Source organism: Festucalex cinctus, chromosome 19 (assembly GCF_051991245.1).
Source record: "Festucalex cinctus isolate MCC-2025b chromosome 19, RoL_Fcin_1.0, whole genome shotgun sequence".
Taxonomy (NCBI): Eukaryota; Metazoa; Chordata; class Actinopteri; order Syngnathiformes; family Syngnathidae; genus Festucalex; species Festucalex cinctus.
In genome coordinates, this window is record NC_135429.1 from 4,813,297 (window position 1) to 4,838,652 (window position 25,356).

General features: G+C 41.1%; 1 protein-coding gene across 3 annotated transcripts in view; it reads left to right on the plus strand.

Annotated features, from left to right (window-relative positions):
- Window positions 1–25,356, plus strand: part of pvrl2l (PVR cell adhesion molecule related 2 like) — a 133,175-nt gene that overhangs the window by 60,878 nt on the left and 46,941 nt on the right. For all 3 annotated transcript variants that reach the window (XM_077506633.1, XM_077506634.1, XM_077506635.1), the window contains exons 3-6: window positions 982–1,225; window positions 12,651–12,944; window positions 14,460–14,577; window positions 16,054–16,202. In XM_077506633.1, the coding sequence (XP_077362759.1) occupies window positions 982–1,225; window positions 12,651–12,944; window positions 14,460–14,577; window positions 16,054–16,202 (805 nt within the window). The remainder of the gene's footprint in view (window positions 1–981; window positions 1,226–12,650; window positions 12,945–14,459; window positions 14,578–16,053; window positions 16,203–25,356) is intronic.

Genomic DNA, 25,356 nt, shown 5'->3' on the forward strand with positions numbered 1-25,356 from the left:
ACAAAATGGTGGCTCACAGAAAAGAATGTGTTATGAGCTGAGGTTGGATCCCAAAGCGCAGACACAAATAAGATCTTCATTCACATAACATCGAGAGGCGTGGAACAAACTTGACTAAACGAGAAACAACGAGAGTTGCACAGCTGAACAGAGCAAATAATCCGACAAAAACACACACTTCTCAGACAGGCTTATATAGACAGCGAGTCAATCTGATTGGTTGTGGGTAACAGGACTGACGTGGAATTATCTGATTGGCTGTTGACCAGATAAAGAGATTAAAGATTCCTGACATCACATAGCTTCTGACATCACATAGCGTCTTACCATATTGAAACTAGATGCTGGTTACATCAGTTCAAAACAGACACTTGACCTCACGGTCATGACCCAAACATAAACCTTGCATGGCCCTAGTCATGACAGTAAACATAACACTTGCATGACCCTAGTCATGACAGTAAACAAAACCCTTGTATGACCCTAGTCATGACATTAAACATAACCCTTACATGACCCTAGTCATGACAGTAAGCCTAACCCTTGCATGACCCTAGTCATGACAGTAAACAAAACCCTTGTATGACCCTAGTCATGACCGTACTAAACATAACCCTTGCATGACCCGAGTCATGACAGTACTAAATATAACCCTTGCATGACCCTAGTTATAACAGAATGGGGTCTTTTTCCCCCCACTCAATATTGTGATTCCGATTTATTTTAATAAGTATTGTATGTATTTTTTTTTAACAAACACAAGCAATGATTTATTAAACATAAAAGTTTAGGTTATGGTGTGGCGTTTTAACTCATTCATTACCATTGACGGGTGTACTCATCAGGCCTTTTTTTTTTTTTTTAATATTCGTTGATGTGGTACAACACGGTGTGCAACACAGTTTTCTGTGGGTCTTGAAAAATGCTTTAAAAAGGCTAAAAAAACAACTGGAAGAGTTGAGAGTGTGACTTTTTGTTCAGGTGTCGTGGATCTGGGAGCCCATCGAAGGCCAGCGTGACAACATCGCCGTGTACCATCCCTTCTACGGTCAGAGTTTCCCCAACTTGTCCTTCAAGGACCGCGTGGTCTTCCTGCACAACAAGCTGGAGAACCCGTCCATCCGGATCTCCGACCTGCGCATGTCCGACGCCGGCCGCTTCACCTGCGAGTACGCCACCTACCCGTCGGGCAACGAGCAGGGCACCACCACGCTCGTCATGCTGGGTGAGTGCTCGGCGAGCGTGTTGATTGCGTGCGACTTGCGCTAACAGGCTAAAGCTAGTTGATGTATCACTTCCTTGCTACCAATTCATTTGTTCATACCAGCCAGGGCTTTGTAGCAAGAAGGTGGCGTGATTGATTGATTTATTTATTCCCCTCCCCCCAAGAGCTGTTGCGCTCCATCAGCCTTGACAGGCGCCATCTGCTTATCAGTACTCGTTGCCCAAGAGCGCCCCGTCGTGCCCGAAGCCCGCGACCGAGCAATTTGAAGCCAATTCCCGCAGAGGATTCTGTCGGTTCACAGAACGACTTCAAGGAATTTAATCACATTGCTGTTAGATTTTGAACATGTAAACGATTGCTTAAGTGAATCCAAACATGACTGTGTTCATTAAAAATGGCCGCCTTGCAATTAAAGTGCTGTGATTGCCGTGTAAAAGCAGTTTAGGGATGTTTAAACATCTCTGATTATTCATTTATTTATAAGCGGAAATTGCAGTTCCCTGGGAAATTGCGTGAAAATGTTTTTTTTTTTTTTTTGTAAAGATCAGTTTATTCATGCAAACAGAATAAAGTGAACATTAAAATTAGCGACCGCATGCGAGTCGAATAGCCAAATCATTAATTATACATTTTATGTGTTGTATTTAGCCAGTGCTGTTATTTCTTTCAAAAAACCTATATATTTTATTTATTTATTTATTTATTCATTTATGTTTCTTAAAATTTACAGCAAAAATGCTTTTATTTAATCTTTGGTATTACTTTCATCCACATTAATAGCAGAACTGCACCTTTGATGGCGCAATGAGTACGTTGGTTAGCATGGCTGCTAATTGAACTAGCCGTTTATTGGTTCAAATTGAAATAAAATAAAACCGATGCACTAGGTCTGACCAACCAACCAGAGGATGGGAAGTGCAATGGCTCACACTCAAAGTATTGGCTAACTTGGTAGGCTATCATTTGTTTTATATTTGAGAGAGGGTCACAACTACTCTGTCTACTGCAGTCATATATTCTTTGCAGAAGATAAAGAATATATCCCTGTGCATATTGTCATTATTATGTGTTGCTCTCCGTTTGTTTTAATATCCTTTGTTTGAGTTATAACAACAGTGTTGATGCTATTTGTTAGCTTGTTTTAAGATTCGATTGACACAGGAACACTTGGAGGCTAAAATCTTATTAGACAAGAGAAATACTACAATATGACGCAAACAACACAAGTTCATGTCACAAATCTTTGAATTTAGGTTGTAAATTTAGGCCAGTGCTTCTAATACGACTGCTAACAAGATGCTAAAGTGGTGAAGGTGCACCTGTTAGCATGTTCCGTAGGGATCTTAATGCCTAACTGTCGAGAGCACCTCATCGTCTTAAAAGCATGATGATGTTTACGACGCCGCTGGCGGGCGGTGGGGTGGGGGCGCCCGCTGTGTGTAATCGGAGACAGCTGGTGTTTTTCATCCTCCCACATGAGCGGCCATTTGCAGAGCAGCCGAGCGCGGCGAGGTCGACGCGAGGGAGAAATCCCGTCGCGAGGCGAGCGGCGTCTGCGCTCGTACGATAAAGAGCCGGCACATTAAGCGCTCCCGTGGTAATGGCGGGCTCGGGGGAACCTTGCGAGCGGGCCGCACTTTGAACTCGACCGCCGCGTTTATTTTTTATTTTTTTGCTAAATTCATTTTCACATCTTTTCACGCATTTATGACACGTTTGTGTTTACTGGAGTGCACAAATGAAGCCCTCCTCGCTCGCTTTTGTTGCGCGAATTGTCACAATCAGAGCAGGTATGTCAGACAAAAAAAGCTTCAGCTGTGAAAAGAACAGAATACAGGCCCAACGTGGATGAAAAGGAAAAGATGTGTGGGCTTTTCAAATGCGATAGTCAACATAGTTTCACTTCATTCCGCTTGTTGAATCAGCCTTTCATGTATTGGGTCATGTTTGTATGCTGGCTGAGAGAAAAGCAGTAGTGAGGCCTGAAATTGGATCTGTACTTTTTGAAAAATTCAGCAACAGAGCCAGTTTCACTCTGTAGCAGATGTGCCTGTCATGAGTAGACCCACCAAAAAAAAAAAGTTTTAAGCAATGCCTGAAAAGACACAGAAAGTCAGTTAATTCCATTTGCAGCACTTTTTGCGCCGATTTTGACCAATTCCAAGGGTCCTTTGAAGGCTAACTTGTTCAAGATTTTGTCTGAGTGCGACCAAATTTAAAGCACATCCTTTAGTACATGTCAATCATGAGTAGACACATCAAAAACTACCAAGATGCCATGACTGAAAAGGCACAAAGTTGGCTATTTTGGTACCAAGCAGCCACTTTAGGCTCATTTTGACAATTTTTGAGGTCCTTCAAATCGAGATTTTGTCTAATTGCAACCAAATTTGAACAGAGGTGGCAAATCCAGGTCCAGAAAGTATAAAACCCTGCCACAGTTTGGCTTTAGCCCCAGATGCTAGCCAGCTAGAAAGCTAGCTCCTTAGCTAGCTCCCATGGTGCTCGATTACCTGCTAGGGAGCTAGCAAGCTAGCAAAAAAATAAAAAATTAAAAAAAGGAAAAGCTAGCTAGCTAGCTCGCTAGCACCACAGGCTAAAGCCAAGCTGTGGCAGGATATTTACTTTCTGGACCTGGATTTTCCACCTCAGAATTTGAACCACATACTTAAGTATGTAGCCACGTCAATCGTGAACAGACACGCAAAACAAAAGTTTCAAGAAGCCACGACTGAAAAGACACAGTAAGTCCGCCATTTTATTTCTGTTTTAGATTAATTTGAAGTTTGACATGCCCTCAAACATGCAATTTATCTGAAAATCCAGTTTGACTTAGCAAATGTACTTTGCCAGACTTGTCTCTCATGAGCAGACTCACCATAAAATCTTAAGAAGCCACGCCTGAAAAGACACAGAAAGTCAGCCATTTTGAGTTGAAGTAGCAACTTTAGGGCCATTTCCAGGCTGCTTCAATGGCAAACTTGTCGTGGGAATTGGAAGGAAAAAAAAGAATCCCCTGAAGCCTGACTTGTTTAGCAACGTGAAATTTAATAGCCATATCTATTGTGACTACCGCACAAAAAAAAAAGTCTCAAGAACCCATGTGCGGAAAGACGCACAAATTCTGTCATTTTGGCTCAAAGCGGATATTTTTGGATCATTTTGGCAGGGGTCCTTCTAAGACAAACTTGCTCTCATGTTTAAGAGATTTTGTCTGCCAAATTTGAGCCACGCTAGATTGACCATCCTAAATTACAATTATTTAGTTTTTGCTATTGCATGTGGGCGGAGCATAGTGGTGATCTTTGGTGACTACTAGCCACACAACATGTAATCTTTTGGAAAATTCAGCCCCCTAAACCCGTCTGACCTAGCAACATGTGCTTTGGTGCGCACGTCTTTCACGAGTAGACCCACAAAGAAAGTCTTGCTTATAAATTTACGTCTGCCCTTTCGGTTTTTAGGTGGCCACTTTAGCCTCATTTTGTACATTTCTAGTGGTCCTTCAAAGACAAGCTTGCCCTTCAAAATAATCAGCCGCTTATCACCAGCATCAGACGTGATTGTCGTTCCCTGAGAATGTTTCGAGGTCGAAACTGAGAAGTGAAAAATGTCCATCTTGTCAGCAGCGGCCTTCAGTGCACCATAGTTGCAACGCGAGAACGTCGAAAAGCGTTTTTCTGCTTGTTTGGGTCCACAAAGCTATAAAACAAAGCAATTTCAACTCGTGATGCCTCTCTCAAATATCAGTCAATCTGTGCCGAGGCGGACCCTGCGAGATCAGTGTGCATGCGCTTTACCTGACTGGATGAATAATAGATTTCGATATATATACGAGGCAGCTCAAGATGGTGTGTTGTCGCGTTGAATGGAGAAACGCCAGCAATCATATCACGTCTTATTTACGGCCGAATAGATAATCCTGGCAAACAATCCGATTAGCGCTTATTGGATGCAGCAGCACGGCCACGCGACGCAATCTTATTATCGAGTTTTGGTGTGTGCGAATGAAGAATCGGCAGTGAGCCGTTTTTTTTTCGGTCGACCACAACATTAGGTACACCTACCAGATCAAAGACAAGACCGAGACAGAAAAAAGTCCAGAGAAACCATGTTTCAAACGTCTGTCTTTTTTGTTCAAGGCAGCCATTTTAGGGTCATTTTGCATATTTCCAGGTGCCTTTCAAAAATAAGCTCCTCCTATTTTAGTTTGTTCAGTTTGTACCAAATACACAACAAAAAATGTTGAGTAGACCAAATTAATTGTGGGAATGCTGGAGCAGTCCCACATATGTTATCGTGATTTTTATTCTCCACAATTTTTTTTTGTCATGTAACTACTCCTACATAATGTTTCTGATTTACACTGTTCAAATTTGAACTTGGTATGTATCGTCTGATTCCACATTACTTACAGTATTCACACAATTTAATGTTAAATATCAACTTTTCCCCATTCATTTTCAATGGGGTAGACATTGAACTGTTTCCATACATATAACATCATCATTACCAGGTGTTTGATAATTGGCACAGTTGGTAAACCAGTGCAGGAGGTCATCATTTTTCTCTCAATTTACTTCATAAGCATTCCACATGCATTCAAATCTTAACATTCAACTATTAGCATTCAGAATTCAGCATTCCCAAACAATTTCTCCAGAAATTTCACTTAGTCTCGTTTAATTAGTTATACATATTTTTAAACTTTGTGCATATCGACAAAAATATGCATGTTAGGTGCAAGTATTTTTTTTTTCATCTTGCTACCAAAACTGGGCCATGTATAACCTGATAAAAATGTTTTATATTTGTCAAGGCAACATTTTTCATTCCAGTACAGCTCTTTCCAAGCATCCTTCAGAGACCAATTTGTCCTAGAGATTTTTTTTTATTCTAACTGCTAGCCTTTTATACAACAAAAATATGTCATCACTATCTTTGTCGAGTCATAATTTTGCATAGAGCGCTTACATTCAAACTTGTTGGCTCAGGGACACCTTTGTCGTTGCACTTGGCAACATTAAATTTGGTAGCCCTGTCAATTCTAAATAGATCTACCAAAAAAAATCATTTTAATCCTTTCCAGACATCATACAAAAACAAATATTCACTTTATGAATCTAACAAAACTATTCAATGATTTTCTTTGTATTTTTCTTTATATTTGATTGTGCTCGTGTATGTAGTGAAGTGATTCGAAATTGTGATTTTCCTTCAACAGACCTTTTTTCAGATCCTTTCGTTTGTTACAGCAGAATTTTCCATCCAGCTCTCGTATTCGATTTTACTTGTGCACACGATGACAAATGTGAACTAAATGACAGGTTGTCTTTTCATCGGAGTCTAAAACGTGCTTTTTCCTTCTCAGAACAAAACGCCGCTGCTATGCTAATGTCCTTGGCCAGTCACGGTTGATGAGACAAAAGAGGGGTTAAAAACAAAGCGGCACAAAGTCTGTTGCAGCCTCAAAGCACCTTGGCTATGATTTGTCATTAGCGCTGGTAAATATTGCAAAAACAATCTTTTGTTTTGTTTGTATGGAGTCTGCTTCTGGTCACTTAGCGGAGCCGCTCGTGTCTTCAATCAAACCCAAATGAGTCTCAATCAGACAAATGAATGCATTTTGTCAACATTTCCTGCAGCCAATTACGGATTTGTCACGCCGGCCCGGACTGATGCCGCTTCCAAATATTCCCCCACCTCCTCCAATATTTATGTTTTATTAGCGGCCCGGGAAGCGAGCAGACGTTTATCTCCGCCGTGACAAGGGCAGCGCGCGACAAACAAATACCCACCGACATTTTTCACCGGGCGCAACAACACATCGCTTGATCGGTGAATAAATCCGCGCTGATGGTGCGCGCCAAAAAAAAGACACTGCCGTTAAATCCCTATTCACGCCGCAGACAGCTGCGCCGTGAATTAAGGCGCGACATGGACAAATTGCAGGGGCTGTGCTTGTTTGATAAAGGTTAAATATGTCAGCGACTCTAAATGACTTGTTCCGCCGTGACCTACAAGCTGCTGTGATACAATATGTAATGGAGCTCTGTGTGTGTGTGTATGTGAGACTTAAAATGTCCATGTAAAATAATGTGTCTATTGATTAGAGTTGAACCATTTTGATATTGTTATGTACTGGGGTTGGATCCCAAAAACGCAGACACAAATAAGATCTTAACTATTTATTCACATCGAGAGTCGTGGAACAAACTTGACTAGACGAGAAACAATGAGAGGAACAGAGGTAATAATCCGACAAAAAAAACAACAACAACACACTTCTCAGACAGGCTTATATAGACAGCGAATCGATGTGATTGGTTGTGGCTAGACATGTGGGTAACAGGACTGACGTGGAATTATCTGATTGGCTGTTGACCCAATACAGAGATTAAGGATTCTTGACATCACATAGATCCTGACATCACATAGTCTTGCCAGTTGATGCTGGTGACATCAGTTCAAAACAGACACTTGACCACACGGTCATGACCCAAACATAACCCTTGCATGACCCAAACTTAACCCTGGCATGACCCAGTCATGACAGATATAGGCATTATAGTATAGTATGTACAAGACTGTCTCAGAAAATTAGAATATTGTGATGAAGTCCTTTCTTTTCTGTCATGCAATTAAATAAGCAAAAATGCCATACATTCTGGATTCATGACAAATCAACTGAAATATTGCAAGCCTTTTATTGTTTTAATATTGCTGATTATGGCCTTTTTTTTACTTAGTCTGAGGAAATATTCTAATATTTTGAGTTTTCTTAAGCTGTAAGCCATAATCAGCAATATTAAAATAAAATATTTCAGTTGATTTGTAATGATTCCAGATTTTTTTTAATTGCATTACAGAAAATGAAGAACTTTATCACAATATTCTAATTTTCTGAGACAGTCATGTATTTGGAGCGATGAAATTTTTTAATCGTAATTAATCACATGACTTCAATAGTTTAGTTCACAATTAAATTTTCTATCTGTTCTAAATGTACAATAAAATATATGAATATATATATATATATATATATATATATATATATATATATATATATATATATATATATATATATATATATATATATATATATAGTTAGAATATATAAGTTTTCATACTCTTGTTAACAAAAGTGGAAAAAATGTTAAATAGAAATGTGGCTGCATCTTTTAGTCGGTGATACAGTAATTTCATAATAATTAATACCATTGAGTTAAAATTAAAAAGATATCCTGTAAAAAAAAACAAAAAAAAACGAGTCTATTGATTTGTGTTGAGGTTATATTTCTGCCACGAGATGGCATAACTGCATTTGTATGTGTGTGTATATGTATATATATATATATATATAATCAGTCAAATTGGCAATATGGATCTGGCTGGCAGTAAACGATTTAATCAATCATTAATAAGTCCCTAATGTCTTACTGTGTTTGTCGCCAAGCTTAAGCATCCGTGAACACGGCTAGTGAGTTATTAAGTGGACTTAACGCTAATAATGACATCCGCCGGCGTTGTCGCTTGCAGAATTGCGTGCATGTGGGTCAAGTGGAAGCGCTGATGCGGGTCGGTTGCTTTAATTAGAAAAAGTGCGAAGGCGACAGATGTCGTCCAGCCGCCGCCCTCGCACGCTCGCGTCGCCGCGATGCTAACTGCCGACCTGCCAAAGACGGAAGATAGTTGGTTCAAATTTCAGTGGGAGACTTTGTGAGGATTTTTCATGAGTTTTCGCCGGTGGAGGCATCACTTCCTACACTGCACTTCATGCACTTGTCTGCAAGTGTGCTCATCCGATTGTGTGCTACCATTTGGTGCTGGACTACACAGAGAGACGAAACAAAAAAATGTTTCATCGACCGTCAGAGTCTGACAGAGGTTTATTGAAGATGAGGTGCATCCGTCTGTGCCTCTGTGCAAATGTCAAACGGCTCATCTTGTTCACATGATTCGGCTGTAATAAAGTAAGCAGTAAAAAAAAAAAAACGTCTTTGAAGAGCTTCTTTGGAAAGGGGAAAAGACCAAATGATAAGAAAAGAAGAAAATCTGACATCTGCTAAGAATAAGAACACTGCATTTAAATGACAAGTTCAAGAGTCGTACTTAACTACGGGTTTTTTCTCGACGGGTGGTTCTTCAGCTCCAAACCATCTCTGCGTAACATACCGCGACAGGTCCTCAAATGAGGCAATGAATCTTTGTGAAGCACTATTTTCTTCAAAGACAAGACCAAAACCAAATTAGGGAGTTGACTGCACCTAAATTGCACTCCCATTACCCCAAGATGGTACCGGCTCGTTGAAGAGAAGAGTCTTTCTTTTGCCGGCACTTCAAAATATCAATTTACATTAGGGTTGCGTGGCATATCAATACTGCAAAAGTATGACAATATAAACTATGTACAATATAGTGTGGTAAGAAGGAAAGCATTTTGAACATGCTGTGGACGTTTAAAAAACAAAAAAAAAAACATGACCTGAAACAGCTTAGAGCTATGAGGCGGCGTGGTTCAGTGGTTGTCTCGCTACCCAGAGGTTGCGAGTTTGATCCCATGCCATTTCACCGTGAAGTATCCTTGAGCAAGATACTGAACCCCCAGTTGATCCTGATGCTAGGTGAATGAGTAGTTCAATGTAAAGCGCTTCATGGGCCTTGTCAGGTGAAAAAGTGCTATGAGTACCCTTTTCCATATGGAAGACAAAAGTCTAATACACAAAACATTCAAACTAACATTGAAGTTTAAGGATCTGAAACCAAAAGCACAGAGAACTAAAGATTGTGCCCATTATTATGCAAGCGCAAAAATGTTCAACCAACTACAATTTCGAAAGTCCGCTAGCTTAATGCTAACATGTAATACAAACCGCTAATGTAGCCCTTAACTTTTTTCATCATGAATCCGAAACTAAAGCACAGAGAACTCAACATTGTACAGAATATTTTAGCACCAAAATATTTTTGAAAGTCAGTTAGCTTGATGCTAACATGGAATACAAATAGCCAATTTAGCCTCCAGCTTTTTTTTTAACCTTTTGCCATGTTATCGTTTTAGTAGTGGTATTAAGGTACTTTATGGAGGTTTACTATCAAAGTCCGAACGCTACCAGTCCATGGCGCAAAAAAAGAATGGTTATGGTTTGCTGCTCTAATGAATGAAGTGTGAGCACATTTTATGCAAATGGTCTGCTTTAAAACCTTTCGGTGACACCTTTTCACCATCTCCGGGCCGCTCTCTGACATTTAGCCCGTTGATCCGTGCACAATGGGTGTCGGGCGGAGGGGGGGTGGGGGGGAATCTGTGCCATCTAATTCCTCAGTCGGATGTGAGGAGTGGAAGCTGTACGGATAGGATGTGTCGTCACAAAGCCGGCGCCCGTCTTTGTTACTGAGCTCCATTTGGTCGGGGGAAAAACGCAAGCCGCATATGCGATGCAGCTGCGTGATTCGAAGGTTGCGTTTAAAGGCACGTGGACGTCTTCTTTTCCGTGTTTTTGGAGAACACTTTTCTCCTATTCTTCACATCCCTATTCCAACAGTCAATAGACAAAGCACAAAGAATTTGCTTTGTACGCATTGGAAAAACTAACGCCAGTTACAATTAACATTTGTCTGAATTCTTTCTGTCTGTCTGAGCTTACTGATGCCAGTAAAATACAGCATATCTCTTTCAAACCCATTGACGTGGAACTACTCTTACATCGTCTCCTTTGTGTCTTTAAACCAATAACACCACAGACAATAGACAGCAAGCCTAAACGATTCGCCAGCGTTCTGTAACAAACGATACATTTGTGACTAACTAGCTCACAAAACATCTTATACATCTGTTGAGGCATCCAATTTGAGAAAACGTACAAAAATGACAGCTATCGGATAGGTTTGTGTAAGTACCTGGCAATTAGCAACAAACGAGCTAACTTTGTATTGCTAACTATCAATTGCTACCAAGCTAGTTACACATTCCAAACATTTGTCAAGGCGTCCATTAGAATATGGACAAAAATAACACATACCAACAACTTCCAGATAGTTTTCTGAAGCTAATTAACAATGAGAAGCTAACTAGCTAACCTCCTGTAGCTAACTAGCATTTAGCAACTATAGCTGATTTCTTGCTGATAACTGTCAAGTAGCGACTAGCTAGTTTTATATTATAAACATTTGTCCAAAAATGACATCTAATGACTACTGGCTTTTTTTTTTTAACCATCTAAAAGGAAGTCGAAATATAAACCTCAGAAGTGGAAATAAACAAAAAGCTACACTTGTTTTAAATAATTGTCAATGTCATTTACGTTTTTTTTTTTTTTTTTTTTTTTGTTTTTTTTAATGGAACGGTGGGAATCGGAAATTGGATTTTTGTGTATCTGCAATCTTATTTTACTTTCCTATCGCCCAACCCTGTTGGCAGCATAAATAAGGTTTGAGCGTCCCATTTAAGTTTTGACAGTGTGGTCTCCGTAGACGGTGTAGGTTGGACTGACCTGGGACACGCTGATATTCCGGCTGCCTCAAATATGCCAGACACTCGGGAATCATCAGAAACCTTTCAGACACAATCTGATGCACACAAAGACAGGCCGGAAAGTCATTCCGGGGGAGCTGCCGATTGAATGAATGAAAAAGTTGCAATGCAGGGAGACGCATCTTGCGGCCAAACCAAATAGCGTGACATTTGCCAGATGATTGACAGCTCTTTTGGAGGGACGCATATTGTGGTGGCGTCTGCTCATCTTCAGCCCTTTGCTGATGTCTGAAGTCATTACTTGATGTCCAAAATGTCACTCAGATAAAACCCACTTGGACTTTTTTCCAATGTTTACATTGCGATGGAAATAATGTGGTGAAACACGGATTCCGCCCCCTTAGCGTCATCAAGGCTACCGAGGGGTCAGTGGGTGGGACCGGCTCTACATTTCTCACTTTTCAGCTAGGGTTGGGTGATTGATTAATTTTTTTTTTATTATTTTTTTATTTTTTTTATTTTTTATTTTTTTTTTTTTTAGCATATTTCTCCTGACTTCCTGTATGATAGTGAACAGTTCTTCAAAAAAAGTGACTTTGAGCAGTTGACATTGACATTCCCAGTTGATGTTTTCTGACAAACTAAACCTGGAAAAAAAAGATAATTAGACCTTGTGTATCTCAAACAACTACATAGCTTAATGCTAACAAACAATGCAGAACGCTATAAATGGGCTAACAAATAGCAACAGCGGCGTTATAGCCCTTTAACAACAGAGATTTGAACACAAACAGAGCAACACGTAGACAGTAAATATAATGCTCACAGGCATACATTCTTTATCATCTGCGAAGAATGAATGAGGTTACACATTTTTTTTTTCATTTCTGATACATTGATTTCACTTTTTGCAGTTCATCGCTCATTCCCGGCTTCTTTCCCCCTCCACAGCCAAACCCAAGAACTCTGCCAACGTGGTGACGGTGCAGGCGGGCACCAAGGCGGCGGTGGTGGCGCAGTGCCAGGCGGCCGACGCCAAGCCGGCGGCAACCATCAAGTGGCTGGCGTCGGTGGGCGGCAACCACACCACCAGCAGCACCAACGGGCCAGACGGCACGGTCACGGTGCGCAGTGAGTACCGGCTGGTGCCCACGCCCGCCGACGACGGTCGGGAAGTGACGTGCATGGTGGACCAGCGCACCCAGGACAAGACCTGGACGCGACAACTCAGACTGTCTGTGGAGTGTAAGCAACACACTCCGGAAAACTGTAAAATAATCATAATAACTACCTATATATTAATCACCTATTCATCTCTTTTTTTTTTTAGAATCTACTCATGGTTAGCTATTTGCGGCTTTCAAGCACATTTTTATGCTCTTTTATTCATCGACGCCCATGTCACTCACCCTTTAAAGCCACACACATTAAAAGTCACAGCTACTACAGTCTCGAACATAAGAATGTCAACTCAAATTGCCAAAATATCTGTAACTCAATTGCACGTATTGGTATTGTTGTTTAGCCCTCCTGTTAGGTGGGTTTCTCGGGAACAAAATTATGTTCCCGGGTCAATTTGACCCAGGCTACTGTGTGTTTAATGATAAAAACACATCCCGATAACTGCCTTGCTAACTGTTGCAAATATTTAAAATGATCATCATGTAATATTAACACGTGTAGTTATTTAACTTTGAAATGGGTTAGTTTGACCTGGCATTCTGATAAACATTAGTAATTATTTTAATTGAAAATATGTCAACTTAAACCATTTTAATTGATGAGAAGTTTTGTAGCAAAACAAAGCATATTTGTAACTCTTCTACTTTAAAATGGGTCTATTTGTCCCGATTATGTTTAATGTTCGGAACCATTTTAAGTGAAAACATGTCAAAGTAAAACATTTTAATTGATGAGATGTTTTGTAGCAAAAAAATAATCTATACTAATTTGTAGTTCTTCAACTTTAAAATGGGTCAGTTTGAGTATCCCAAAAACAGTTTTCATTGCAAATATGCTGGAGCGAACCATTTCTTACTTTGTTGTTTTCATAGCAAACAAACAAACATTTGTTGTTCTTTAACTTGAAAGTATGTCACGAGGGTTAAAATCAATCAAAATCAATTTTATGGGTTAATTCATGGGGCAATTGATAGACTATTTGATTTGAAAAAGTATTTGATAGCTGCAGTGGAAGCTCACAGACGCGTTTGCAGAAATTGTCACCTCGCCAAAGATTTACTTGCTTTCACACAACTATTCGCAAAGTAGCCATTAAAAAGTCACTTAATATATAACAAATATGTCTCCTTTAAGGCTGACTTTGAGGATTAACATAAGAGAGCAAAATGGCCACACACGCACATTTAATCCTTTAAATGTCTTTTTTAATTTACAAGGGATTAAAACAGGTTCCGAGTCGTCACTGGTGGCGTCGGCTAAACGGCGCCAAGATGTCGCACATTGTCTCTGTTCAGCCGATTAACAATAGAAGACACGTCTAATGCACGAGAAACATGATATATACTTGTGTTTCACAAACTTTGTTAAACTAATATTTTACATCAGAGAAATAATCTCACGCCACACCACCAAACAAAACAATTGGTCAATTGTGTACCTTAGAGCATTTAATTGTCACAATATGTCGCTAGCATTGGTAGTTGGACAATTAGCAACCGTTAGCTTTTCATTTTAATGATTTAATAAGGTCTTACATTGCCAAAATGACCTACAATGTCCTCTGACTTTCCCCCGCAGACCCCCCCTCCGTCTCCATCGAGGGCTACGACCACAACTGGTACATGGGCCGCCCGGACGCCACGCTGGTCTGCATGGCCGACGGGAACCCGCAACCCACCACCGTCACCTGGACCGCGTAAGATGGCTGCTCATTTCCAGTCCTCCTTTTCCAATCATCAGCAAAATAGCCATTGTTTAAAGTTGGATAATTAATGCTAGTTTCATTAGCACGTCTATGGATTTGAGTATTTGTGTGTTAGCATTAAGCTAGCAGCCTTTGTTTCGTGTGTTGGCAATAGGTGGGGTTCATGTGACCTCACGACAAGCGCCCAACCCCAGATGGGGGGCAGGAAGTAATTTCCCCATAGGAAAGAGCTGAGAAAATGATGAAGTTTTGTGCTGTACCAACCGGTCTAATCGAGTAAAAAATAAAAGCTACTTTCGCGGCCTGAAAGTAGTAACCCATAAAGGTGAATTAAAAAAAAAAAAATCAATAAAAATTGATTCAAAAACGTCTAAAATTGAGAGGAGCAAAGTTGGACAACGCTCGTATATGCAGTGATCACTTCGTGAAAGGTATACAGTATAGAAACTACTTGCATAGCTGAATAAAACTCAACAGGCCAGTGCAATATTACCGGAAAGATAGCTAACCGTGATAATACTTTTTTTTTTTTTTTTTTTACCGTGATAATACTATGTAGAGTTTGTTCTACAGCTTGTGTGTCCATGCTAGGTGTCTGTGTCTTTGTTTTTAGCAATGGTAGCTACGTTAGCTATCACAATGAGTGGTTCTTAAATTGAGGTCCTTCTTCCAGGAACATACGTTAGACCTCTGAGAATGGTTAACCTAGCAACACGTAGAAAATAGCAGGTAAAGTAACAATTAGCCAGCTAGCTTGTAGCCTGATGCTAGTGGTACCTTCATGTACATTTGAGTTGAAAAAGAGACATTTACACAACACGTAGAGAATAGCAGGTAAAGTAACATTTAGCTAGCTAGCTTGTAGCCTGATGCTAGTGGTACCTTCATGTACATTTGAGTTGAAAAGAGACATTTACACACCCGAACAAAAACAAAATGGCAGTCGTTTAGTGCTCCTTTTAATCCGAGTTCGCTGACCCAACCACACATGAAATAGTTGGAAGCCTCCAGGCTTTTATACGCCTTCATTTGGCTAGCGGTGTAGTACGATGTCTGGAGGACGAGGTAGTTCGCGATGTCGATTGCCTCCACACCTGGCAAATCTGACACGAGTTCGGAAATCCTCAGTGTAAGGATCATATCCGACATATTTTACTATTATTTGCATAGTCCGTTTTTCATCATTTTCAGTGGGTGTTCCCTACTTCCTGACCCCCATTTGAATTTCGCGCGCCGCCGGAATCACGTGATTGCAACCCACCTATAAACAGCTTGAAGCAAACAGCTGCGTATTTTCGGCAAAATTACATCCTACAGCTATAACGTGGTCAATAAAAAAAAAAGTAACCGAGGCTCTTTTCCCAACCACAACGCGCAGATGGCGAACGTTGCGGCCGTGCGTGAGAATTTTTCTCATCTCACTCGCTTCATCCCTCACCCACGCTCCCCCTCCATCCTGTCCTCCAGGGCGTCGGGCCCGCTGCCAGACTCGGTGCTGGTGGACGGCAACAAGCTGACGGTGAGGACGGTGGACGACGCCGTCAACACCACCTTCATCTGCGAGGTGAAGAACAAGCACGGCGCCGCCAAGGACCAGATCACCACCCTCGTCATCGGTGAGTCGGCGTGTGCGTGCGACGCTTGTCCTGTCTTGTCTTCAAGCGCGCCAAACACCTGCTGTGCTGCTGTCAACAGCGGCATGTGCACACGCAGACACGCACACGCACACACAGCAACATGATAGGCAGTAAATATTCGTTACATAATTAAATTAATAGAAAATTCTGTCAGATTTTTGATGTGCTACTCTTCTCGACACATCAGATTGTTGTTATTATGGAAATACTCTAAGAGAAAAGTTTTTCGTAGTGCTTGTATCTCAAATTTTTGCTGTCAATTCAAAGCAAAAAAAAAAAAAAAAAAAAAAAAAATCACCTCAAACTCTTAAATCGGGTCACTCGCAAGTTGACGTACCACTGTAGAACAATTATTGTGTAATCATTTCACTTTACCTACGCGCACACCTTGCTGGCTTTTAAGCAGTGGCGGTTCTAGACCAGTTTTACCAGGGGCTGAGGGGCTCTCAGGGGGGCACGCTTTGAAACACAAGCACACATTATTGTCTAAATCAGGGGTGTCCAAACTTTTTCATTTGAGGGCCACATACAGAAAATCAGAAGGACGCAAGGGCCACATAATGTTATGAAAATAAATTGTGTTTAGTCCAAAAAATTGCACAAATAATTTAGAAAAATGCTGCAGTATATAAAGCAATTTATTTGTAATATGGCAGTAGGGTTATTATAGTTTTGGAATTTTTCGCCGACGTATCGCCAACAGGTAAGCGATCTCCAATGCGATAACTCCGAGCTACGCTCCTCTCTCGTCGCTGTCACAGCCGAGTTGGAGACGATTAAAAAGGAAAATAAAATGCTAAAGGAAACGGTCTTAGATGTTCAATCCCGTAGTATGCGGGAAAATCTAATATTCTCAGGTATATCCGAAAATTCTCCAGATAATCCAGAGGGTGAGATAAAAAAATTCATGACATCATCGCTAAAGATCCCACAGGAGACGGTAAATAATATCTCTTTTCACCGTGTACACCGGCTCGGAGCTCGTAAGGGCAATAAGCCCCGTCCTATTATTGCTAAGTTCGAACATTTTAAACATAAAGAATTGGTAAAAAGTAAAGGACGGGAGCTCAAAGGGACATCTTTCGGGATGAATGATCAATTCCCAAGAGAGATAAACGAGCGGCGAAAAGTACTGTTTCCTATCATGAAACAAAATAGACAGGAGGGTAAACGGACTTCGATGGTCGTTGATAAATTATATATCGACGGCCAGCTATTCCGAAACCCAACCTCGACCCCTTGGCTGTTCTAACTGACAATTGGTAGAGCCGAGCATTGTGTGATTATTTGACGTAGGTATATGTATATGTATGTGTATGTATATGTGTATATATGTATATATATGTATATGTATATGTATGTATATGTATGGATAATGGGTTACGAAATAGAATATGAATTTATATTATGCATAGGCTATAAAGTAATAATAATAATAATAATAATAATATAGAAATATATTCTTAAAAAAATAAATTAATAATAATAATAATAATCTCGCTTAGGTCACCATTTACTGGTGTATTGTTATGTTGAATCCCCCACAGATTTCCTTCACACTCACTTCCCCCCACGTTTCTTCACTATTATACTTATCTACTTGCTATCTCTCTCTTTATATAAATTATATAAATTGCCTAATTACTCTTTTGCTATCCTACAATATGTTAATATTAATAAGCAGCTTATATAGATGTATACATAAGACTGAGTCTATATTGCTTGTATGCAGAAATTAGCTCTGGTCTCCTGGAATGTGTGTGGCGCTCGCTCCCAGGCAAAAAGAATAAAAATTTTAGACCATCTCTCAAAATTTAAGGCAGATATTTGTCTCCTACAAGAAACCCACTTACAAAAATCAGAAGAAAAATTATTTATAGATAAAAATTTTAGTCAAGTTTACTCTGCCTCCTATAATAGTAGACAAAGAGGTGTCTCTATACTTATACATAAGAATTTATTCTTTACTCTAAATAATATAGTAACAGATTTAGAGGGCCGATATATTATTATCCAGGTAACTATATTTAATAAAGTATATACAATTGGTAATTTATATGCCCCAAATAATGATGACCCTGATTTTTTCCATGAATTTTTCTCTCGGTTACTCGATTTAGCAACAAATTCTACTATTATTATTGGAGGTGATTTTAACACGGTCTTGAACCCGTTAATAGATCGTTCTAATAATACGATATATACAAGGCGATTACGATCCGCTAAAGTAATAGATGAGTATATGGAGGATTTTGGCCTCAGCGATGGCTGGAGACTTCAAAACCAAACTAAGAAGGAATTTACTTTCTTCTCTGCTGTGCACCGATCATTCTCAAGAATTGATTTTTTCCTTACAAATAATTCTATTGTTGATAAAACTGCTATAAAAATACATTCTATAATTATAAGTGATCATGCACCAGTCTCCCTCACTCTACAAATTGACTCTACCTTTAAACCTCCCCCGATATGGCGTTTTAACATCTCATTACTGAAAGACGTAGAGTTTGATAAAATTATTAGAAGGGAGTGGGCAGATTTTTTGGAAATAAATGACTCTCCAAATATATCTCCATCTCTTCTCTGGGAAGCAGGGAAAGCGGTAATTAGAGGGAAAATTATATCATATTCAACTTATAAAAAGAAACAGGATCAAAAATTAGAAAAATACCTGGAAGATAAAATTAAACAACTAACGGATGAATATGTATTAAACCCAAATAATCAAATATGGATAGAACTACAGAATATAAAAATACAGTTAGATAACATGTTATCTAAAAAGACAGAGTTTATAATACAACAGTTGAGATATAATAATTTTGAACATAATAATAAATCAGGTAAATTCCTGGCAAATCAACTTCAACGGAATCGGGAAAAATCTCTTATAACGGCTATTAAAGATATAAATGGTGAATGCACACAATCACCAGAAGAAATTAACCATATTTTTTATAACTATTATCGAAATCTATACACAGAAATTAATAGACCTAACCCTGAATATATTGAGGAATTCCTAAACAGCTTAAATATACCTCAGTTATCTATTGAACATAAAGATATTCTCGATACCCCGCTTACTATAGATGAGTTGTATCGTGCTTTAGACAGTATGCCTAATGGCAGAGCACCTGGTCCAGACGGCTTTCCGGCTATATTTTTTAAACATTTCTGGTTAATGTTTGCTCCATTATTTCTAAGAGTAGTAACTGAAATTAAAAGTAAAGGTGATATACGTCAAGATATGAATATAGCAGCAATTAAACTTTTATTAAAGCCAGAAAAAGACCCTACCCTCCCGTCAAGTTACCGACCGATATCACTAATTAATACCGATATTAAAATTATCGCTAAGGCCTTGGCATCTCGATTAGAGACGGTAATCTCGACAATTATTCATAGTGATCAAACAGGTTTTATTAAAGGTCGTCATTCTACTAATAATATTAGGAGACTCTTTAACTTGATTAGTATGTCACAGCGGCATGATAAAAAGGCAGTTGTTATTTCGCTGGATGCAGAAAAAGCATTCGATAAAGTTAACTGGTCCTTCCTCTTTGCTGTCTTAAATAAATTCGGCTTCGGGGAGTCATTCATTCAATGGGTCTCAATATTATATGATTCTCCTAAAGCTACAGTTACTACTAATGGGATTACATCACAGAGTTTTACTTTACAAAGGGGAACAAGACAAGGGTGCCCAATTTCTCCTTTATTATTTGCTATATTTATTGAGCCGCTTGCATTAGCTATACGTCAGGATAGACGGATCCAAGGAATCCACTCCGGGACAATAGAACATAAAATTAATCTATATGCCGATGATATATTACTCTATTTAGAAGAACCTGCTATTTCGCTAGGGGAAGCATTTAAATTAATAACTAAATTCTCTCACTTATCAGATTACTCTATTAACTGGACAAAATCAACATTATTACCTATTACAGAAAATTCATGGAATCCTACAAGTCAGGATCCACACTACTCCTTTCCTACAGGTAATTTAAAATACTTAGGTGTTAAAATTTCACCTAAGTTAACTGAATTAACTTCTTTAAATTTTTCACCATTATTGGATAGTATCCGTAGTGACCTGGAACGCTGGAATAATCTTCCGATCTCTTTAATAGGACGGATAGCTACTATAAAAATGAAAGTTTTACCAAAGATTAATTATTTATTTTCAATGATTCCATTTAAACCTACGTCTAACTGGTTCCAATCGCTGGACTCTGCTATCATAAAATTCTATTGGAATAAAAAAAAAGCCAAAATTAGTCTATCTACTCTTCAGGAAAGTAAATCTAAAGGAGGTTTAGAGGCACCAAACTTTATGTACTATTATCTAGCTAATCAACTACAATATCTTGTGCTATGGACACAACCCAACAGAGATACTAACTGTTGGTTGGAATTGGAGCAGAAGGATTGTAATAATCTTAGACTGTCAGATTTACTCTTTATTACAAAATCAATAAGACGACATAATTGTTTTAAAAACCCAATGATAGCCGCCACCCTGACTGCCTGGTGGAAGGCATTAGAAATTACAAACTCCCAATTGGCGCCCTGTGGGCTCTCTCCCATTTGGCATAACCCCGACTTTCAACTTAATAATCAGTCGTTCCATTTAAGCCTATGGGAGCAGAAAGGAATTACACACCTTCATCATCTTTTCTCAGATAATAAGTTTATATCATATACAAACTTGGTCCAGAAATATGAAATAAAAAAGGGAAATTTCTTACATTATCTGCAAGTTAAAAATATGGTTAAGAAACAAATCCCAACACTTCAAGATACGCTCCAACTGCCTGTCTTAGCTAAAGATATTATAAAGCTTTCTCCAACAACAATAAAGAAAATATCAAAAATATATAAGTTATTTTTATACACAAATAAAACGTATTTACCGACTTTAAAATGGGAAAAAGACTTGTCTATAGTTCCGGAACCAGACTTTTGGACCCAAATCTGTGAAAATGTATTTAAAATGACCAAACAGACAAATTTGCAACTTATCCAATATAAGATACTTCATAGAACATATATTACACAATATATGATGAAAAAAATGGGACTCTCTGACTCCGACATTTGTCTCCAGTGCTCACAAAACACTGCCGATACTTATCTTCATGCTTTATGGTCATGTACTCCAGTGCTGCATTTCTGGACTAAAATCTTGGAAAAGCTCGCTGATATATTAAACTGTAGGCTTCCTTTATCTCCAAGACTGTGTTTACTAGGTGACTTAACAATAACTGAGCGACCATGTAAACAATCTCAATCTATATTTATAGCCCTTACTATTGCTAAAAAAATAATCCTTGTCAATTGGAAAAATAAACAATCTCTAAATATCGACCACTGGTTAAACTTACTAATAAATTATATCTCAATGGAAAAAATCTCTGCCTTAAATAAAAATCAAGTATCAAGATTTAAACAAATATGGTCTATGTACATAGAATATTTTAATCTCAATTTGGCAACTTAATCCTGCCAAGATTCTGCCTGTTAACGAGAGCCACCACATCGTTACAACTTCTGTTTTCGCTGCTCCTGTATTTGGTATTTTGTATCTGATTGTTTTTATTTTTATATAGTCAGGAACCTAGTTGCTGCTAGTGGGCTCGAGCATACCACACTATACGACACTATACTCAATAACTCCTTAAGATCTATTTCTAGTGGGCACTAAGCATCAACACTTGGTGTTACTGCATGCTAATTAGTCAATTTTCTTGACGCCGTCCCCTGTGGTCGGGCGGGGGTGGTTCTGCCCCCCCCCCCCCCCCCCCCCCCCGTTGTCTGCTCGGTGGCGGTTGCGTCTTGGCCGCTCCCTGGGCCCCCTGTGGGGTGCGGTGTTGGGGTGCTTCCCCTGGTGCCCGGGGCGGTGCCGTCCCGGCGCGGTCCGCTGCTCCGTGCCCGGCGGCGCGGTTCGGGGTGGGTGGGCCTCCGGTGTGCCCCGTGGTTCCCTCTCCCCTCCCCCTTCCTCCCCCCCGTCGCCTCTCCCTCCTCGCCTCCTCCCGCCCATCCTCCTCTGCCTCCCGGTCCCTTTTCCCTTGTCGCCCTCCCTCCTCCTCTCCCCCCCCGCCTCCTGCCCTGCAGCCGCCCTTTCGCCTTCTTGTCGTCTTCTCCCCGCTTCCCCCGCCCCCCCCCCCCCCTTCCCTGTCTGCCCTGCGGCCCCTCCCCCTCCCTCTCCCTGGGCCTGGGGCTCCCTCCCCGGCCCGGGCGTCGGGCTCCGGGGGCCGGGCGAGGGTTTGGGGCCTGCCCCGCTCCGGTATAACTCCTGGTGCCCCGGGCGGGCCCCGGTGGCTGGTGGGCTGTCCGGTAGCCCTGCTGCGCTGGCTGTCCGCCCATTGTGGTGCCGGGTGGATGAGGTGGGGGGCGGCGGGGGGTGGGGGTGCTGGGGGGCGGGCGTGCCACCTACACCCGCCGGGTTGGGTGAGGCCCCGCTGGTCGCTCCTCTTACTCACTTCACTAGCTTGCACTATACACTTTGTAAATATACACATAGGGCACACAACACATTTCTTGGTGGGGTGGGGAAGGGTGGAAACACCGTCTTCACCCTTCAACTCCCCTCCAATTTTAATGCACCTCACGTCCAAGGGGAGGGGTGAGTTGGGGCGGGGAGCCATCAGAGGGGATGGACTGCAGTGCCTGGCAGCGCTGTGGTCCCCCCCATTTGTGTCCCTGCCCCACCACTTTGTCCCTCCATTCCCTTTTTTAATGCACCACACATATACATATTCATTTTTTGGGGGGGGATACGGGTGTGTCGGAGTAGGGGAAATTTTTTCCCTCTGCTCCGACTCACCTGCTCCCAATTTTAATGCACCACACGCACACACTTGTATATACACTGGGTGGGGCCACATTCACGGTGTAAGGGTAGAGCTCGCCAGTCGGCGAGCTGGCGGACTCAGTAACAGGGTTAGGTGTCACTTGTACTCTGGCGTGACGACCGGGGCCTCTCCCCACCGGGCTCGGTGTTCTGGTGTCCCGCCTTCTCCCCTGGTGCTTCCTCCTCTGCTTCCCCCCTCCCGCCGCGGTGCAAATCTCGCGCGGCTGGAGGTGGGGTGGGCACATCTTCCCTCTCTGCGCTGCTGCCCGGTGCCGGTTTCCGGGGGGGGGTGGGGGGTTCTCGCGGGGGGCCGGGTTCGCGGGGGGGGGGTGGCGGCCGTCGGGGGGGGGCAGCTTGTTTGGGGGGGGGGTGGAGGTATGGGTGGGTGGGGGGTTGGGTGCTGGGGGTCGGGGTGTGTTCGGGGGTTTGGGGGTCGGGGGTGGTGGGGCCTGGGTCGTGGTGGATGGCGGGTTTGGGTGGGGTGCGGGGGGGTCGTGGGGGGATGGGGGCTGGGGACCGGTGGGGCGCTGTGGGGGCCCGCTGGGCCTCGTTCTGCGGCCTTGGGCTCGGGGGTGTGGGCCGGGGCTGGGGCGGGGGTGTTCCGGGTATCTGGGTCGGCTCGCTGACCGGTGTCCGCTCGGGTGGCTTGGGGGTGGCCTTGGTGCTGCCGCGGCCTGGGGATTCCGGGGGGGGTGGGGGGGGGGGGGGGGGGGGGTGCTCGCTTTGCTGGACCGCGGTTGACGGCTTCTCTCTTTGGTGGTGGTCCTTATGCATGCCAGATCCGTCGCACCAGCATCTACTGAAACTCAACAGAAGTACCCTCTCCCTCCCACAGCCCCTTGAATCAGTTGGTGCTGGTGTCTGTGGTTCTCACTTTTCTTTATCTATCCTTCCCTCCTTCCTCTCTTTAGTTTTTCCTCTGGTCACTTGAGATCTTAATTTATTAGAAGTATGAGGTTTCTGGGGTTGGCATAAGACTCCGGTTTTGTAACCACGCAGGAGGGGTCTTGTTGGTGCTGGACTTCACTTTGATGGATTGGATGTACTGGCTTCTATTGATCTCACTCTGCCTTATCGATCCTTCCCTCCTTCCTCTCTTTAGTTTTTCCTCTGGGCTCTTGAGATCTCGCTAAATTTGCTGGAATTTAGAGGCTTCCGGGGTTGGCGTAAGACTTTGATTTTGTAATCATGGGGAAGGCAGGAAGTGTTTGGTCGGTGCTGGATGTCACTTTGATTTACCTTTCTTTTCTCTTTATTTCTTTTTTTTCTGACCTTTTCTCTGGTCTCCTGACCATTTAAATCTCACGACTCTGGCAAGATTCTGAAGTACCTGGTTAAGGCGAAGGGTAATGGGATATTTATAAGGTTTTAGGTGAATGAATGAGTATAAATTTATACGTATTTGCACGCACGCACGCAAACGCACGCAAACGCACACACGCAAACGCACGCACGCACGCAAACGCACGCACGCAAACGCACGCACACATACACACACACAAAAAAAAAAAAAAAAAAAAAAAAAAAAAAAAAAAAAAGGAAAAGAGCAATGATGACAAGACGTTGAATCGGTAAGACTACCGAATGAACAATTCTGAGCTCTTCAAAAAAAGAAAAAAAAAAAAAAAAAAAAAAAAAAAAAAAAAAAAAAGTTTTGGAATTTTTCTTTTTAGTTAGTTTTCAGGGTGGTTCTGTTGGTTTTTATTAGTTCTTTAAAAAATGCTTAGTTTTAGCTTAGTTTGTTAGTTTCAATATTAGTATTATTATTATTTTTTTTAATGTGTATTACTTGTGCACAATATTTAAAAAAAACACTATGGGAGTAACGTCATCCGAAGGTACTTTTCTATTGGCTGCTGCTAGATGACATCACTTCTGTGTCACATACTTTCAAACGTCATTATTCCGGTTGATATCAAAATAAATCTACTAAAAATCACATTTAAAATCATCCCCAAAGGCTCATGCATTAAAAATAATTACCAAAGATTAAAACGAAGGACATGTTTGCTATAATTATAGTAAGTTTTTAGTTAGTTTTGTAAACATAAAATGTAGTTTCGGTTAGTTTTCGTTTTTTAAAAAGCATTTTCATTTTTAGTTGATTTCGGTAACAATATTGTTTTTTGAATTTTCGTTTTAGTTTTGGAATTAGTTTTAGTTATCTAAAATAACCTTTAATGGCACCTGTTTTTCGATAACCTCCCTTCTTACTTTTGACCATCTCCAAATATTTTTGTTTTGTTTATTTTACTTGAACTGAGTCAAACG